At 42.0% G+C, this 20,275-nt stretch overlaps 1 protein-coding gene across 1 annotated transcript in view; it reads right to left on the bottom strand.

Annotated features, from left to right (window-relative positions):
• The window catches only part of RASGRF2 (Ras protein specific guanine nucleotide releasing factor 2), a 227,172-nt gene that overhangs the window by 40,224 nt on the left and 166,673 nt on the right, over positions 1-20,275 (bottom strand). Inside the window, 1 exon segment of the mRNA XM_060143218.1 lies at positions 11,393-11,499. Coding sequence (XP_059999201.1) covers positions 11,393-11,499 — 107 coding nt within the window.

Genomic DNA, 20,275 nt, shown 5'->3' with positions numbered 1-20,275 from the left:
CTAGGATGAAAGTAACTTTTCTAAGAGAAGACTTAGAGAGGGGAAGCAGTGTCAGTGCTAACAAAGATACGCTCACTGTTTTGAGTCAGAAGTGTTTTACTTTACATTTTGAGTGGTTTGCATCCCAAGCGTTGGCCGGAGAGATGGGGAGGCTGTGGGATTGTTGGTTAAGAGCCTGAGCTGGGCAGCCAGCAGCCCGGGTGCGAAACCTGGTTCTGCCACTTGCCACCTGCATCATCTTGGGCAAACTGTTTCATCTCCAGCCTTCAATTTCCCCATCTACAAAGCTGGGATTATACCTTCCCTCTCTCAAAAGGCTGGAGTGAGGAGTAAAGGACTTAGTATTTGAAGACTGCTTTAACAATACAGTATTGTTAAAGAATGTTTTGAAAACACTGGAAGTCTGCATTCAAGAATGCATCCTCAGAGAGGAAACTGCCTTCTAGGCGGGGGGTTAGGTTTTCAATTTCCCGTAAAGGATGGTATGTCCCATATTGTAACTAAGACAATCTCAAACCTCAGGCTGGCCCAGAGATCATTTGCCTGGAATCCCATCACCTCTCCTCCCAGCTCGTGCCAGGGACACATCTCCCCTGGGAGTGGACATTGGGAAATCTCATCCAGCTGTGGTGAGGATTCGGGAACGGGGCGTTTGTAAAGTTCTGGGCATCTTCAGGAGTGTGAGGTCAGGAAGCACCCACGTGTGGCAGACAGTACTGTGGACAGGGAAGCACTCTTTCTCCTGAGAGAGCTCCAAGGTCAGGCAACCCTACTCCGAAGGCTGCCTTGTGAGTGGGAAGAAGATCTGTGGCCCAAGAGCAGACACTAGGCAGTGCATGTGGACAGGGCAAGTCCTCCACGGCAGACTGGCAGGAGTGAGTACAGACAAGAAGGGGCCTGAGCCCGAGGAGAGGAGAGGACAGGGCTGTCTGTGGAGGCGATGGGAGCTCAGTAGTTGGTTCTTTTTTATGCATTTCATTCTCCCGCCCACAACAAAAGTCTGTACTGTGCTTGTCCTGGCCCAACCTCCGTTTCAGATTTGCAGCAAAGGATAAATCTGAACTTAGTGCTTTAATCTGATGCTGGATTTTGTGTTTTACTAAGCAACGTCAACAAATTAAAAAATTTAAAAGGGCCCCCTCTCATCTGTCAAAATAAGAAACAGGAGATGAAATGATAAACTCCCATTTTAGGACACCCTGATCCCTGAGGTCTCTGAACATACTAAGCACTGGCCATCACAGCAGCGCCCACTTTTCTGCCTCAATAAGTCAACAGGGCATGTTCTCGCTGTACCGCTGGCCTGGGGCTGCAGGCCCAAACCAAGCCTAAGGATGCTCATTGTACTTTCTTACCGGGAAAAAGCCATCATCCTCTCTGTCAGATTTATAACCCCAACACCAATGTTACATAAAGGTTTTGCTTTTGTCTACATAAGCCCAGTGTGGGTGTGTCCCTCTTCAGCAGGCTCACTGGGGCCATAGCGGGGACCATCCATCAGGTTCCTGCTTCTGAGGAACGGGGCACTGCAGGGGAGTGTGGAAAGAACGCTGAGCAGCCATCAGAGCTGGGTCTGGCTCCCTGCGGCACTTCTGAGCGGCCTGGGACTGTGCATGTTGTTCTGTAGCCGCCAGTCCCTCGGGGCCGGAGGCTACTGCTCTGGATGCTACGCACGCAGAACATTTCCACCACTGTAGAAGGTTCACTGGGCAGTGCGGATCGAACCTCCCTGAGACCTAACGGCTTCACAGGTCAAATAGGGGTAACGGCATTTTGTCTGAAAGCCTGGGTTCAGCCCAGACGCACCCTCACAGGGCTCTCTACCAAGAGCAGCCATCTGTAGCGTTCTGAGCATCCACCCAGAACAGTTACTCGAACAGGAGTTACCTTCCGTAACCCCTCACAACCCCAAGGAGTAAGCAGTACCATCCCCACTTTATAGAAGAAGAAATGGAGGCCTGGGGGAGCTAAACCGTTTGCTCAGCCACAGAGCTGACACACGATAGGGCAGGGTTTCAATCCAGGCAACGCTGGCTCTGAAGCCTGTGCTCCTACCCACATCACCCTGCTTTTCCAACAAGATTCTGAAGGCCCCTCTGCTCGGGATCCAGGGAACATGGACAGACGGCCTGGGTTCAGCTCCTACCAGGATTTTTGGAGGCGTAAGAACTTTCAACTCTGCTGCTCTGAGTGACTACAGAGTGGGGCTGTGAGGGCTGCTAATTCCTGTTTTATACCCCAAACTACATTTATTTGTTAATTGTGTTCAGAAAGTGTTATAGAATATATTTTTTCAGGTTATACAATAATATTTATTTTCCGTTTAAAAGATTATTTTGGGCTACTCAAATACAATAGGCTTCATATTAGAATTTTTGAAAGCCGCTGTTTTCCCTAAGCACTCTCTCACTCTGACAATCAATTGTGGATGATAAAAATTTACTAGGTTTGTCCTTTCCTTGATACACGTATGGTAGTTAATCTAGTTTGTAAAGGATACAAGTAAGAATGACTATAAAGTGACATTGTCACCTCATAACTGCCTCCTTTTAAATTGACCTATTTTTATACCCTACCATGCAGCTAATATACAATAGCATATAAATAGCATTATAGAATATATTTTTTAATAAAAAGACTAATAGGGTCTGTGTATGTGTATATGTGTGTATATATTTCTATGATAAAGTATATATAAAACCCTCTTATAAATGTATACACACTTACACCCTTATGAATATAAATTTTAAAAGTATCATACACAATGTTAAAAGCAGAAGAACAAACTGGGGGAGGTAATAGAAATAAAAGCAAAAATAAACAAATGGGACCTAATCAAACTTACAAGCTTTTGCACAGTTAAGGAAACCATAAACAAAACAAAAAGACAACCTACGGACTGGTAGAAAATATTTGCAAATGATGCGACTGACAAGGGCTTAATTTCCAAAATATGCAAACAGCTCATACAACTCAACAACAAAAAAAGAACCCAATCGAAAAACTGGTAGAAGACCTAAATAGACATTTCTCCAAAGAAGACATACAGATGGTCAATAGGCACATGAAAAGATGCTCAAAATTGCTAATTATTAGAGAAATGAAATCAAAACTACAATGAGGTGCCACCTCACATCTGTCAGAATGGCTATCATTGAAAAGTCTACAAATAATAAATGCTGGAGAGGGAGAAAAGGGAACCCTCCTACACTGTTAGTGGGAATGTAAGTTGGTACAGCCACTGTGGAAAACAGTATGGAGGTTCCTCAAAAAACTAAAAATAGAGCTGCTGAATGATCCAGTAATACCACTCCTGGGCATGTACCTGGACAAAATTATAATTCTAAAAGATACATGCACCCCTATGTTAACAGAAGCACTATTCATAATAGCCAAGACATGGAAGCAACCTAAATGTCCATCGACATTTATGATGGACATTTATGAATGAAGAAGATGTGGTGTATATATATCCACACACACACACACACACACACACACAGAGGAATATTACTCAGCCATAAAAAAGAATGAAATAATGCCATTTGTAGCAACATGGATGAACCTAGAGATTATCATACTAAGTGAAGTAAGTCAGAAAGAGAAAGACAAATACCATATGATATCATTTATATGTGGAATCTAAAATGTGACACAAATGAACCTATCTACAAAACAGAAACAGATTCACAGACATAGAGAACAAATCTGTGGTTGCCAAGAGGGAGGGGAGGTGGGAGAGGGATGGATTGGGAATTTGGGGTTAGCAGATGCAAACTATTATATATAGAATGGGTAAACAACAAGGTCCTACTGTATAGCACAGGGAACTATATTTAATATCCTGTGATAAACCATAATGGAAAAGAATATAAAAAAGAATGTATACATTGGGGTGGCCAAAAGTTACAGAAAAACCCAAATGAACTTTATGGCCAACTCAGTATACGTATAACTGAATCACTTTGCTGTACAGCAGAAATTAACACAACATTGTAAATCAACTATAAAAATTTTTTTTAAAAGAACAAACTGGGGGAAATGAATGTAATTGGCAGATAAAGGGCTTAATCCTGATATATAACAAGTATATAATATCAATAAGAACAATACTAAAAGTAACAGAAAACTGAGCAATGCCCAGCAAGAGAGACATTTGACTGGGAGGTGCTTCTCCAGTGCCAGAAATGTTCCATTTCTTGCTCAGGGTGGGAGTTGTACAGGTGTGTTCATAGGTAAAAAGTCATTGAGTTATACCCATGTTCAGTGTCCTTTACTTGAAGTCTGTAATATCTCAATAAAATGCAAAAAAGCATATAAACTAGGAGTTCTTCATCAGCAGCTAAATATGCTCTTGGTCCATCATACAATGAAGGTAAGAGGACTGAAGTGAGTTAGAAACATAAGAGTTGAGTTATTTTGACAAAGTCTGTGAAATTACTCTTGCCAAGGCGACCTACACTTCCTGTACCATGAACAATAATGAAATAGTCAGGTGGTGGTACTATTTTTCATAGATCTCATTAAATTGCTCTGTAGGCCATCCTTCCCCACCCTTTAAGGTGGGCACTAAAGTCATCCAGAAGCTTTACTTACAAGAACAATCTCTTCAATCAGAATGTCCAATCCAATATATTAATCCAAGTTCCATTTCAGTCCAGAATAAGCCATTTCCCTCCTGCCTCTGCCTGGCTTGCCTCAAGCCTAGAAGCCCACATGGGAGGCCCCTTCTTCTCTCTCCACAACCTCCTCTCCGCTTTCTTGCTAACACTTTGACCTTCTAGGGAAGGAAGGTAACCTGATGTTCTGGAGCAGGTGGAGCCTGGCGCTGGTTCCTACTGGATGTGGTGGATGGGACAGTGGCCAGCTCCTCCTTTTGTGGCACTTGGTGGGATTTTTGGAGACCTCTCTGCTGGGCACTTAAGGCCTGTTACCCCGACTCAGTCAGTGTCTGGATTTTGCTCATTCTCACGTCTACCCCAGTGTCTAGAACACTCTGGGGCTCAGTTCTTATTAGTAAATGAATGAAGGAGGTGAGAAAACTGAAAAGGGAGTAGCAATATTCCCTCCATAAACTCCTTTGGGAAGAAGATTTTTGGGTAAGTAGGCCATTTCAGTCTGACCTTACACTTTTTTTTTTTTTTTTTTTAACGCGGGCCTCTTACTGTTGCGGCCTCTCCCGTTGTGGAGCACAGGCTCCGGATGCACAGGCTCAGCAGCCATGGCCCACGGGCCCAGCCGCTCCGTGGCATGTGGGATCTTCCCGGACCGGGGCACGAACCCGTGTCCGCTGCATCGGCAGGCGGACTCTCAACCACTGCGCCACCGGGGAAGCCCTGACCTTACACTTTTAAAACATGTAGGCTAATTTCCTTTAGCCTAGGATTAAGAAAATAAATGACTGTTTCATTCTCAGCCACTTGTCATTCAGATGGTATCCCTTGTCTGATGAAGCAAATCGTAACCTGTGGACACAGCTGGAGGCTCCTTTATCAGTGCCATTCCATGGTCTGTAAAATCCCACAAACAAGTGGACAGAGAATTTTTTCAGAATTAGTTGATCAATAAGACAACTCAGGAAAATCAAAATTGCTGTAGATTATACATACGAGACCTTCCACAGAGACTCGAGTGTAGATCTGAGCTGTTTATAGCCAGCCTCCAAGTCCCTCCCTGGCTGTGCACAGAGGACACAAGCAGAAACGCTAATTCAAAAATATACATGCACCCCAATGTTCATAGCAGCATTATTTGCAATTACCAAGATACGGAAGCAACTTAATGTCCATCAACAGATGAATGGATAAAGAAGAGTGAGATACACACACACACACACACACACATATATATACAATGGAATATTAGCATAAAAAAGAATGAAATTTTGCCATTTGTAGCAACATGGATGGACTTGGAGGGTATTAGACTAAGTGAAATAAGTCAGACAGAGAAAGACAAATACTGTATGATATCACCTTTATGTGGAAACTAAAAAATACAACTAATGAATACAACACAAAAGAAGCAGACTCACAGATATTGAGAATACCCCAGTAGTTACCAGTGGGGAGAGGGAAGGAGGGGGGGCCATATAGGGGTAAGGGGCTAAGAGGTACAAACTACTGTGTATAAAATACGCTATAAGGATATATTGTACAACATGGGGCAATATAGCCAATATTTTATAATAGCTATAGAGTATAACCTTTAAAAATTGTGACTCACTATATTGTACACCTGTAACTTATAAAATATTGTACATACTTCAATTAAAAAAATTTTTTTTAAAAAGCTGAAATATGCAGACACCTTGGAATTGTGTGAATGCCATGTAAGGCTGTCCGGCAGGACACCTAGTGAAAACACTTCCTTTACTCAGAGTCTCTCTACTCACAGCCCTGATTTCTGGTCCACTAGTGGTTGTAGTCTCTGACTTGGCTGACTTTGGAAACTTTAAAGGCTAGAAAATGACTTCCTGGAGAGAATGAACAACAGCAACATTAAAATATAAACTCAACAACCATTACTGGGCCTCTACCATGTACTCAGCATTGCAGAGCCAGTGAAAGGAGATACAAAGATCCTTGTCTGGACGGAGCTTCCAGGCTGGTTGGAGGGAGAGGAAGTGTGTATCTCTCCTGGCCTCAGCTGGAAAGGGGTATAGTCATAGGCACCTATGTTGTACTTTATGTCCTTCATGCTTCTTAATCCAACGTCACCTTTAATTCTCACCACATCCTTAGGTGCGGTAAAACAGGGATGGTTGTTCTCTTTTTTAGAGGGGGAAATTAGCGCCCAGAGAGACTGAGTGAGCAGCTCAGGGCCCCAGAGAAGATATAATGGCGGAGCTGGAAGAAAAACACAGGTCCTCCCCGACTCTGGGCTGCGATGCATAGACAAGGCATATGGGAGAAACTCAGCTCGGCCTTGTGGCTTCACTTTCAACATGGAAGGAAAAAAATGAGTGAAAAAGCACTACAAAATGAGGAGCAATCAGGGCAGAGTATGTTCACAGATGAAAATTTTTAGAATCAGGAAAAAAATGAAATATTTTAGCTTTACCAAATACTAAAGAAAAGGCTAGAAGATTCCAGGCGAAGAAATGGCATTCTAGCACTACCTTTGGGGGGATGGGGAGAGTTGAAGGTGACATCCTAGGGAAATTTTTTATCTCTGGAGAACCAACACCCATACTTCTGCAGCTCTTTATTTCTCCTGAAATAAGTTCAGGGTAGTATCTGCCGATATTAGTTACCTTTGATGAGAAATGAGAAATAAATGCATGATATCCAATACTTTGTAGGAGACTCGATTTTCTAGATCATTTGGAGGCAGATTTACACCTTGTTTCGCTGTGGCTTTCCTGTTTTCTACAAATTGCAATGGTGTCCCTACTTAGTCTACCACGTGAGAAAAAATGCAATTGTTAGCACGCTGCACTGCTTTGTGAAATGAGTACAACTCCCTACTCATTGTTTTAAAAGCTACTACTTCAGGTAGCCACAATAATGCTACATTCTTCCTTAAATGGACTCAACTGATACTGAATGAATCAGATAACAAAACCCCTCTTGTCCCAGCCCTTCATTTGTGATGTGAAAACCAAAGACAACCTGGCAGAGTCAGATTATAGCCCAAGTTTTCAGACCAGCAGTCTCATCTCACAGCTGGACGTTGCCTTTGGAAGAGTAGAGACCTTTAGATAAACCTGAATAAAGGCATCAAGCTGTGCTGTAATCCTTCTTTAAGCACCGTGGTGGTCACCCTGCTTAGGGTCTCTCAAGTCAGGGGCCACGCTCCCACTTCCTCTAACTCACCTGGCTGGGGCTGTGCCGCAGTGGTGAGAGGAGACGCTGGCCACACAATGGGGCCTCTAGGACCGTGAGCTGAACCAGCTCTGTCCACTGGAACTGTTTACTAATCCAGACCTGCTCTTGGTAACAACCCACTAAATTGATCCCACTCTCCATTAAGAGATTAGAACTGGTCTGGTCTCTATAATGGTCACACAGGAAACGTAATGAATTTGGAGAAATAGTACATTTTAATTTTAATTACATTTAAAATAAAATGTCATTAAAATTGAATTTAATTACATTTTACTTGTAATGCCAGTTGGATAAATAAAGGTTTTGTTTAAAATCCATATGAAACTCTATAATGGTGCTATGCTCTTACTGCCCTTCAAAATTCAGAAGAGAGAATTAAAAGGAAAGCACTGACTTTCCCAAAATAGTCAAATAGCAACTTCTCTTGTAAGTGTTGTTTACCAACTTGCAAGTGAAACCTAAAGTCTAAACTTTGGATCCAGGCCATGAGGTGTAATTAAAAGCACTCTGGCTTTGGAATGGACAGACCTGGGCTTAAGTCAAGCCTAAAGCAAATCAGTAAAGGGAGGAAAGGAGACCTGGACACTGACACCAGCAAAGAAAGTCCTAAAGCACTTGCCAAAAAGCAGAAATGTTACAGAAACACCCTGCACCTCACGCGCCTACACAGAGGATGATGCAGAACTCGGCTGAATGAGGAAAGGTGACAGGCTGTGCACATGATGAAGTTATACCAGGACAATCGAACACTAACCACAGATCCCCACAACCCACTCACTCATGCAGGGAAGGTAAGAAAAGACAAATGAGTGAGTGGTAAGAACTGCCTTTGGCACGTCGGGGTCTAAATTTTATACCGTAATCCTGACAAGAGAAAAGACTGGATGCCTGAGCAATTTGTACCATCCACACATGTAGCGATGTACCCCCTGATGTGGAGAGGGTCTGGGAAGCTGGGCTTCCCAGTGTGGTCCCCTAATGGGAATTGATTACAAAGTGCTTTCCCATGTGTGAGCACATCTGAAGTAACAGGCTGCAAAGTATTTGAACTGTCCAAACAAAAGACAACACCTAGGGGCTTTTTGGATTAGAACTAAAGGCCACCAGGACAATCTGAATAAAGAGACTCTTGCCTTCACATCAATCCATTTTCTATTCCAATGGCTTGGTGCTATTCAACTTGATATTGCCTGTATGCACACATGTATACATGCGTGTACAAGGTAGCTATCAAATCAGATGATAACATTTTGCTCTTAATCTCTTAACTACAAGTGACGGATTCAGCACACCAATCTCTTCCCATCTATGAATTCTCTTTACCAAAAGTAAAATAAACCTAGCCTACTGTAATTTGATTTGTGGTACTTTTCCAGCTACTATAAGAGTTATACGTGAATTGTGAGGGATCCCTGTTGAGATTAGAAAAAGAGGGCACTGGGCTTCCTTGGTGGTGCAGTGTTTAAGAGTCCATCTTCCAATGCGGGGGACACGGGTTCAAGCCCTCATCCAGGAGAATCCTGCATGCCACGGAGCAGCTAAGCCCATGGGCCACAACTACTGAGCCTGTGAGCCACAACTACTGAGCCCACATACCGCAACTGCTGAGGCCCGTGCACCTGGAGACCATGCTCTCCAGCGGGAGAGGCCCACCGTGATGAGAGGCCCGTGCACCGTGGCGAGGAGTGGCTCCCGCTCACGGCAACTGGAGGGAGCCCGTGCACAGAAACGAAGACCCAACGCAGCCAAGAATAAAAACAAATAAATACATAAATTTATAAAAAAAGAAAAAGAGGGCACTGGGGATTGATAAAAGGAAAGTGAGGCTGATGGGGAAGCAGGGTTAGAGCTCCTGAGGGAGGAGAGGAGGGAGCTGGGGCCAGGGAAACCTGGGCTGTGACTTTGAGTCTTGGCATGAACTTGCAGGGGCCAAGCTGTGACCGGGGAAGAGAGCAAATTAGCATCTGCTCAATTTTGTCTATCGAAGCTACTCTGCATCTCTAAGCCACTGTCGGATCCAGGAATCAGAAGCCAAAACTCTGAGTCAAAAACTAGAGATGATGGGATGGACAGTCAGGTGCAGGAGAAACATGACTCTCATGTTTTATCTGCAATGAGGCAAAAGGGATTCAAAGCGGCTCACTGAGACTGTGGAAAAGACAGACTAGACATTTCAATGAGCTAAGGATGGTTCTCAGAATTTGGGTCATACAGGATCCATTTTTATTTACTAAAGATGTGTAAGATGAAATGCTTACATACTTTACTTAATGTGCTGTCTTTGTTTTTATTTTAATTAGTATTTAAGAGTTGTCACAGGCTAACTGGTGGTGAGGTCCAAATCCCACTTTTTCCAATTAGCGAATTGTCTTGCCACAGGGGTTTCAGAAGCCTGGCCCTCGTGTGACTCTCTCTGATGAACGGTCATTACCAAGGGCCAGGCGGTAGACCTCTGAGAATAAAATGAAGTGAGCCATGGGAATTCCTTGCATTTTTTCTTTTTCTCTACTCATTAGCTAACTCACATTTTATGTTTCCCATGTTCTGATCTGAGCCATGAAGGGCCCCCTTCTCTCTCTCAAACTCTCCTTGCTGGGTGCCAGCCAGCCAGTGTCCAGGAGGGCCCACCCTTTATTTGGCAGTGGGGGCATCGTTGGGCACAATTCATGCCTTGAATCAATGAGGCAAAGGGGGCCCTTGCTTTATTTTGTGAGATGGTGAAATCCATATAAATTCTATAAACTTGCACTGAAAACACACAAATAGATAACAAGCAGGTGTCCTGTCAGCATGATGCAGTTTAAAAACAGAGTACATTAGACTCTTGAACAACACAGATTTGAACTGCATGGGTCCACTTGTATGTGGATGTCTTTCAAGAGTAAGTTCTACGGTACTACACAATCTGCAGTTGGTTGAATCCTCAGATATGGAAGAACCACATATATCACATGACCATGGGTGCAGAGAACCAACTATAAGTTATATGCAAATTTTCCACTGCGCAGAGGGCTGGTACTCCTAACCATCACATTGTTCAAGAGACAACTGTACTAGAAACCAAAACATCAAAGGGCATGAGGCAAAGTATCTTCTGAATCGGGCTGAGAAAACACTCCCTGACCAGACGCCAGAGTGTCTGGTACCAGAATGTTGCTTACTTCTAGGGGCACTTGCTGTTTACTTCCAAGAGGTACCACCCCAGGTGAGCCAACTCCACTTACAGAGAGGGCCCTGTGAACAGTGCTCCCGGGTGGCAGGGGACAGTGGCCCTGCCACAGCTCTAGTGCCCGCAGTGGGTGCTGTTGCCTGAGAGATGAGGGCAAAGGGCAGCCCTGCTTGACCTCTTGTGTCGTGCCCTTTGCAGATCTGAAACAGCAGATGTTAGCGGTACACGTTTGTTTGCTTTGATCTGTATGCCCACCCTCCAGCTTCTTCCCTTCCTATGTTCCAATTTCAAGGTTTCAGACTCCAGCTCCAAAGAATCAGAAGGCGTTGTAATGACTTAAAAAGTTGGTTTTAAAACAAATCCTTGAAAGTAATTACCGAGGCCACTGAATTACCTGTGCGTGCTTTGAGACCCAGTGACGGAGGACGTTCAGTACGCGATTGGTGGCTGTTCTACGTATGATAAACTCTTTGTCACATGTTCTCTCGGTGTTGTTAAATCCTTAGGAGGAAAAGAAACACACACATGATGTAGTTAAAGCCACTCCCCAGGGACCTGGAAAAGGTCACTTATTTTGGGACATTGGTTAATGAAACTCACAAATGACACATCTTGGCAGAGGAGCAAGTGGCTTCAGACTGTTGTGGGTTCTGCTTACTTATCTATTATACCCTCAGCAGCGAGGCCACCACGTAGTTACAGGTGCAATTAAATGAATAACGTGCACATATTTGTTAAAGGCCACTGATTAAAGCTAAAGCCGGTCTAGTGACACTTCCATTTGTGCCTGTCTTGTTATATAATAGAAAGCCAAGAAGGAGTTTTAACAAAGTACTTGAATCAACATTAGTTTATACTTTTGCTCCAAAGGCATTATATAACCACAAACATTTTCAATATCTGTAGATGGATGAGCCTTGGCTCCCAGATGATACAAATACTTTCTTGTGCACCCACGTATTGAGCAGCAGTATAGCATAGTGGTTAAGAACATGAACTCCACAGCCAGACTGTCTGGGTTCAAATCCCTGTTCTCCTACTATGTAAGTCATGGCTCCTCTTTGGCGACCAGTTTCCTCATGTCCTGAGTGGGATAAGTGTACCAACCTCAGAGACTTGTTTGGAGATTAAGTCAGTGCATGTTAAGCATTTAGAATGGCACTTGAGAAAATAGTGGGAGCTTATTAAAGTCACCAATAACCTCCATGTCTCTATATTCAAGGGATATCTATCATCTCTCCATAGGAAATCTCATCTAATGATCACCTATAAAAAATTACTCACATATTTATGTCCCAAGATTTCTTCTCCGAACTTTAGACCCATATATCCAACTGCCTCTTGATATTTTCCTCTTAGATGTTTCAAAAACCTCAAACTCAATATGTACAAAAGAAAAACCGATGGCCTTTCCACCAAACCTTGTCCTTTTCCAGTGTTCCCCATCTCAGTAAAGGAGCACCACTAGCCATCCAGTTACATAAGCCTGAAACTTTGGAATTGTTCTTAGGCCATCTCTCTTCTTCTCCCTGATAATTTCACCTGCAAAATAAATCTCAAATCTGTCCATGTCGTCATATCCACAAAGCCAAAACTGGCATCGAGCTCCAGCAATTATCATCTAGTCCACTGACAACAGCCTCCTAGCTAGTTTCATTGTCACTCCTGCCCCCTCAAATCTGTTCTCTTTTCTGAAGTCAGAAAGATCTTCCAAAGGGCAAATTAGATGTGTCATTCCCCTGTTTAAAGCCCTTCAATGACTCAGGATAAATACAAAACTCCTTAACACAGCCTACAACGTCTTCCATGGTTTGCCTCTTAGCTCCCTCTCAGCCTTTTCTGAGACCATATTCTTCTATTTCATCTTCCATTTAACCACCCTTCTTTCAGCCCGTCATCCTCAACCCAGCGCCTTTGCATATATCGTCTTTCACTCAGTGAAAGCCACTCTTTCTTCACTTCCCCAAATGAGCCCTTTCTGGCTTGAGCTGGGTAAATTCCCCATTGCACATCTCACAGCAACATGCACATTTACTTTCTGACACTTGCTACATTTGCAATTTTGCATTTATTTATGTGATTATTTGCATCCTCCATGAAGATAAGGATCAGATATGTTTTTGCTGAGCATGAGCACATATGCGGTATGTAGCAGATGCTGGACACAATATATATTTGCTGAATAAATGAACAAAAGCTTGGATAGTAGGAGCTAACTATTTACTTGAATATGCTACAAACGTAAGGATGATTCAGTGAAAGACTGAATGAACAGTCATCAGAACCTATGAATGGGTTAGACGAAAAAGTCCATGAGCTTCTAAAGGGCAGGGGCCCCTTCTCCATACTCCTCTTTGACTGCAGACAGGCATATTCCACCCACTAGCAGACACTGTCAGAGGACGATGATGTGCTCTTGGCAGACTAGATATCCTGAAAAAACCTTTTGCTATTAGAAGCTTAGAAATTCTGGGTAAAATATAATAAATATCTTTTAAAATGCACAGCTGAGTTCTCAAGAAAATAAGGAATTTTCCAGGGTCAAACACACAGAGAGATCTGAAAACCAGAACTAAGCCTCTGAATTATTGCTGTCTGCCTTAAGAGGAGAGCAGTTTACCAGTCTCGGTAACAGGAGACGTGGATTGTAAATCCACGTGATTCAGGAGACGAAGGCCCAGGAAGTGTGAGTGCTAGAGTTAGAACTGAGACTCCCACATAAAGTTGGAACTCTCAGAAGACCATCCCCTCTGCCCAAGAGAGGATTAGCAAAAGAAATTCTCCAACCTGTAAAAGGAGACAGTTAAGAAACTTGACTGTCTTAGCCTGGATCTCAGTGAGGGTGAAACAAAGGCTCCCTGAGAACTGATAACCACAGGCGCACCTCATGTAGGTTCGAAGCCCAGATTGAACCACTACTGGCTGGCCGCAGCCAGTGATAACTCCGGAGGCCCTGACAAAAGCACACACAAAACTGCTCCGGAGGGACAAACGCTCGCCCTCAGCCTATACTGGATGACCAAAAAGAAAGGCCTCTGAAGAAAACCTCACAATCCCAGAGTACAAAACACACAAGCCATCCACCATGAACAAGGGTCTGTAGACAAAGGGATCGGGAGCGCCCCACCTCACCCCCCTCCACCACCAAGAATTTCACAAACTAGAACTATTCAATAGTTCTAGTTCAAATAACCTAAAATTAGGATGTTTATAAAGTCTAAAGATATAAAAGTAGGAACTGAAAACATGTGAAAAGAATTTAAAATATTTCAAGTCAGATTTTACAAGAATCACATAAAATGTCTTCAAATTAATGGAATTATTCTTTCAATTACTGCTGACAAATAGACAAGCTGAAATTTAAAACAGAGATAGATATTATCAATAAATACAGGTTAGACCCAGTTGAATAAAGAGTAAACTGTAAAGAGATCTGAAAAACACATCTGAGAAAATTACCCAAATGCAGTACAAAGAGCTAAAGAGGTAGAAAACAAACACATATATATGGAATGTAAAAAAAAAAAAAAAAAGGTTCTGAAGAACCTAGGGGCAGGACAGGAATAAAGAAAGCAGACGTAGAGAATGGACTTGAGGACATGGGGAGGGGGAAGGGTAAGCTGGGACGAAGTGAGAGAGTGGCATGGACATATATACACTACCAAATGTAAAATAGATAGCTAGTGGGTAGCAGCTATAGCACAGGGAGATCAGCTCGATGCTTTGTGACCACCTAGAGGGGTGGGATAGGGAGGGTGGGAGGGAGACACAAGAGGGAGAAGATATGGGGATGTATGTATATGTATAGCTGATCCACTTTGTTATACAGCAGAAACTAACAACACTGTAAAGCAATTATACTCCAATATAGATGTTAAAAAAAAAAAAAACAAAGAGGTAGGAAAGAGGGGAGACTGGCTATCTGATTGGGAGCATGGGCCCACGTGCTATATTACAGCAAGACCATCCGTATCAGCTGAGCACATGACAGCACAGTTAAGGCAACTTCAGTTAATGAGTGAGCAGCAGCCCCGTTAATAAAACTTGATCTATCAGGATTTACTACAGGTATGCCCCTCAGATAGCTAGTTTATGTATCTGGTTTAGGGAACTTCTAAATTGGTGGTTTAAATAGAATTGACAGAGTGTTTCTAAGATCAAAGACCTCCATCTGTTTTTGATCAAGCAGTGAAAAAGATTCCCATTTTTCACAGATTTTAAAGCTCTGTGATCAGAGCAACAATTTTCTGCAACTCGCCAGATTTCCTCCTTATTGCAAACTACCATCTAAGCTGGGGGCTGCTTGGGCAATATTTATTTCTGAATTTAAACGTGAACCATATAGCGAATTGGTGGCAATATCCATGTAGAAGGCATTCTGTCCTAAAATCACGGATCCACCCCCAAGAAGTTCTTATGCCATTTTTTGGAAGAGCAAAGAGCAAATCTTTGTGGAGCTTTAAACATCTTTCGCTTGTCAAATGTCACAGCACAACCAAACTCCACAGATACCCGAAGAGTTTGTTTTACTAACATCACACATCTGGAATGCTGTCACCTCGAGATTTCTGTCTTTCCAAATTATGCATGTCTTTTTTTCAGTTGTAGGCACTGGTCAAACAAGCTAATTTGGGCAACAAAAGCCATCTGGAAAAGTGATAAGAACCAAGTCACCGTACGTGTGAATTTAAGAATGAGATTCAACTTTATGGTCCTTCCCCCAGACACCTTGTGAGTCATTCTCTCCCTTATAGCAATTGGTAGATGTGACATCTCTCTGATTAAACTATACACTCCCTGGTGAAGGGATTTTATCTCAGGCATCTTTGTAGGCCCTTCAGCTTTGCACACAGGCACTCAGCAGTTATTTTTCTTAGCAAAAATTGCAGCACTCCCAATGAAAACTATTTGAAAGTGTCTGCAGATGCTATGTATCTGAATAAAGGGCATTTTTCCGCCATATTGCCATGATGACTATGTATCTGAAATCTATCACAAGGAGGACATACAGTAAAGTAGTGGGGAGGGAGGCATGGAAATTTTAAAATAGAGAAAAGGAGGACATTTTTCATTTTATACTCCAAATGATGTGATACTTAGCTAACTTCACTGCTTACTTTGTAAGAGGCAAGTAAAACAATGGTGAGATGGAACTAAGATTACGTGTAGGTGGATTACGGACTTGTCCAGTTACAGCTGAGGACAAACTGTCAAAGACAAGGAATTCTTGAACATGGGAAGGTATTTTAACATCTAAAGTAGATCGCCAAGAAGTGGACCATGGAGTTGCTGTTAATGCCAACAAAGCATCTTTAGGCCATCCTCTGACTTGGTGAGGAAAGTTAGAGTACAATCAGGAAGAGCTAAAAAGCACAGAGATAATATTGATGTCAGTGGTCCATGGTGATGGGCTGCCTGGAAGGAAAAGTAAATGCTAACTATTCGTTACTCTAACCACGTTTCTAGAACCTGTTTCTTATTGTGAATAATTTTATCCCCAGTACCTGGCATTGTAGGTCTTAATAAATTTAGGCTTATTGAATGAATGCATTGAGATCACTTTAATGACTATATCAGTGAGGCAATTAAGAAAAATGCCACAACAGTGATGAATAATTTTTCACTTTATACAAATGGGACTCAATCTCTCCAACAGCGTCAATGTTATCCATGTGCTTTACTTTGTCCGGTAGATATCTTTCTTTAAAAATCATGTGCAGTACAAAATCATATAATTGGTTTGTACATTTCTGTGCACTTGGATTACAAGTGTATTTCCACTCTGGTTGTTGGCATGGAAAGATCGTTCATATTTATTGTTTCTTTGTGCCAGGCATTGTGCTAGGAGCTTAACAAGTGGTCTATATTTTAACCCTTGAAATAATAACAATTGGCATTCATTGCATGACCACCAAGTACCAAATATAGGACCATGAGTAATGTGGCTTGTTCAACACTAACGGCAACAAAGTAGGGTAAATGTTGTTTCCCCCATTGACAGACAAATAAACAGGGAATCAGAGAGGTTAAGAAACCTGACAAAGGTCACAGAGTTAATAAGTGGCAGAACCAGGACTTGAGCCCAGGTCTGCCCATTTCCAAAGCCAGAGTGCTTTAAATTATACCTCATAGCCTGGATACAAAGTTTATACGTTAAGTTTTACTTGCAAGTTGGTAAATATTATTAAAGCTGCAAGAGAAGATGCTATTTGACTACTTTGGGAAAGTAAGTGTTGTCCTCTTAATTCTCTTTTCTAAATTTTGAAGAGCGATAAGAACATAGCACCATTATAGAGTTTTATACGGTAATAGATGTTAAATGAAAACTTTTATTTATCTAACTGGAATTAAAATTTTCTCAAAGTGTACTCTTTCCACAAATTCATTACATTTCCTATGTGACCATTATATAAACCAGGGCTTTTAAAACTTCCAGTCATGATCTATTAATGGGCAGTGAGATCAGTTTAGTCGGTTGTTATCAGCATTTAAACAATGAAATAGATGAAAACTGAGTAGGTTGTACATAGTGAGAGTGAGTATTCTTTAGAGAAAATTTTGTACCAGTTGTGTGTGTGTGTGTGTGTGTGTGTGTGTGTGTGTGTGTGTGTGTGTATCCTGGATCAAAATGTAAAAGGTATGACAGTGGGTTGCAATAAAACAGTTTGAAAATGACTAATACAGACAATCTGATTATTAGCACTATGTTTAAACCAACTGCATTAATTTCCCAGAAATTCTGGATAACTAAGTCCATTCCTTACTCTGAAACATGTCTGAAGGAACAAGCAGAGGACGCTCATCCTCTTATGGTCCCCCCTTTGTTTCTGTCACTAAACACTCTTCCCATTCTCCACCCAATCCTCCAGGTTGTCCGCCTCTGCCTCATACCTTGGTTTCCGGTCTGTTCTTGAGCTGACTCCAACCAGTTCTCACTCCCTCGGGGACATGATTCTCTCCCACGGGTTTTTCTACATATTCCAACCTGACACCTCCAGTTCCACCGTTTCCCCAAATCCCTCATTCCTTGTAAGAAATGCTTCTTACAAGACATTTCCATATTAATGACACATTCTTCTCTCATAAAAAACATATCCCAAAATCAAATTTATGTTTTTTGCTCTCAAGCGCTTCCCCACCCTAACTTTCCTGTTGACTTAATGGAACAACCATGGTTTCCACTTCTCAGGTGGGAAACCTCACGCCTCTCTGTCTCTCCTTGCTTTTTCCCATTAGGTCAACAAATACTGTTAACTTTTTGGTAGCATCTGTCAACCTATGTTCCAGGTTCTCTGCAGGTATTGGGTGAACAAGAGATGTGGTCCCTGCTCTCATGGAGCTGGCTCTTCAAATGGGGAGAAGATAGCCTCCAAACAAGTAAAACACCAAAAATGTGTAATTCAAAACCCTGCAAATGAGCACGGTGCTGTTTCTTCAAGAGTATTCTCAAATATCCCTCTAATTTGTTACTGCTTAGTAAACTGAAAAAAAAAAAAAGAACAGGCTAATGCAGACAAACAGATTTGCACATACACTGTGCTGAACATTGTGATAACAGTATTCACTGAGTCTATAAACTAACAGACTCATTCTTGAGATATGATCTAGAATAGCTACAATTATGGAAACTGAACTTTAGTCTGTATATAGTAGGAAATTTGGTGTAGTAATCTACTGGTACATTCAATTACTCCTATTTTAATGGACTCTTAGTTGGCAATCTTTTGTTTGCAAAGGGACAGAACACCCAATTCAAACTCGCTTAGAGTAAAAAGGGAATTACTATTTTATATATCTGGAGATAGTTCTAGATTCAGATCCTGTTTGATTCAGAGGCTGATGTTAGCCTGGCCCATATCTATTTCTCTTTAGTGCTTTAATTCTGCTCTCATTTCCAGGTAGCAAAAATGGGTAAGGCCATGCTAGACTTATAACCTCATATCACACCATCCAGAGGATGAGAGTGCATTCTTTCTGGTACCTTCCACTAAAGATAAAGGAATTTGTAACCTAGAAGTCCTTCAAAACATCAATGAAATGCAAAGATGTTTTGAAGGACCTCTAGGTTACAAATTTCTTGCCTGTACCATACCCCTTCCTCAAACTCATATCACGACGGCAATGGTGGGGGAGGTGTCAGAGATGGCGGGGAGACGCATGCGTGTGTGTGTGTGTGTGTGTGTCATGAGGAGGTAAGCTCCCACTCAAAGCACATGGCCAGAAATGTGAAAGGACTAATAAGGCAATGGACAAATTTTGCAGAGTGGGTTTTAAAAAAAATTTTCTATAAGTGTATCCTTATCCTTGGGTTGTAAAGTTCTTCTCCGTACTCAGTTTAACCTGAGATTTTCTCTAAGTACAATTAACTGTAACAATTTAAAAAAAAACACATCCTTGTAGAATGAGGAAAAGAAGCTCAGCAGGTCTATCATTATTTATGATGAAAAAATACATGAAGAATGGCAAAATCAGTATCTTCCCTTTGTCTTCACTTTTCAAAAATTCAGTAACTAAGACTGTCAGCTGAATTGTTCTCATGGATTTTTAAAAATATGTGCTGTTTAGATTCTTGAAGAAATGATTATATACTAAGTTTAAAACAAAACTTATTGAGAACCATTGGGTGTTACTTCTTTTAATTCTCACAATTGTATAAAACACATTCCTCATTTTTACAGATGAGGAAACTGAGGCTCAGAGAAGTCCAGTAGCCACCTAACGTCACAGATGGTAAAAGCCAAGCCAGGATTTATGGCGAGGTCACTGGATTCTAAAATCCAGCCTCTTCCCACTGAAACACCCCGTCTGAATGCCTATTCACAAGAAGCGCTAGCTGCCCGTGTTTATCGCTATGTAAGCTCCAGCCCTCCCATTGCTGCCATCAGCTTTTGTGCTGGTGTAAAGATGCAACAAGGACACACAGCCGGTATGGAGGGCGACGGTGACTTCTGACAAAGAAGAATGGGGCCTTTGAGGAGTCGGCAACAGGTGAAGCCACAGAGTAAGCAAATTTAAATGAGTTTTCAAGAAAACTGCTGAGACAAGAAGAAAAGAAACAAGCTAGAAACTGAGAGGGGACACAGGTTTGTGGGAGACAATAATTTGAACCAGTTTGAAAATTAAAATATGGCAATATATTAAAAGAAACCAAGAAATCTAATACTCTTGGTCAGAGTTTCTTGACAGTAAAACCAGTATTACCCAGGCCTTTGAAAATACAGTAAATGCTCTAGAAATGGTTAACATAAAGAACACCAAAAAACAAAGGGAACAAACT

Source organism: Lagenorhynchus albirostris, chromosome 3 (assembly GCF_949774975.1).
Source record: "Lagenorhynchus albirostris chromosome 3, mLagAlb1.1, whole genome shotgun sequence".
NCBI lineage: Eukaryota > Metazoa > Chordata > Mammalia > Artiodactyla > Delphinidae > Lagenorhynchus > Lagenorhynchus albirostris.
This window is presented reverse-complemented; position numbering and strand designations above follow the sequence as displayed.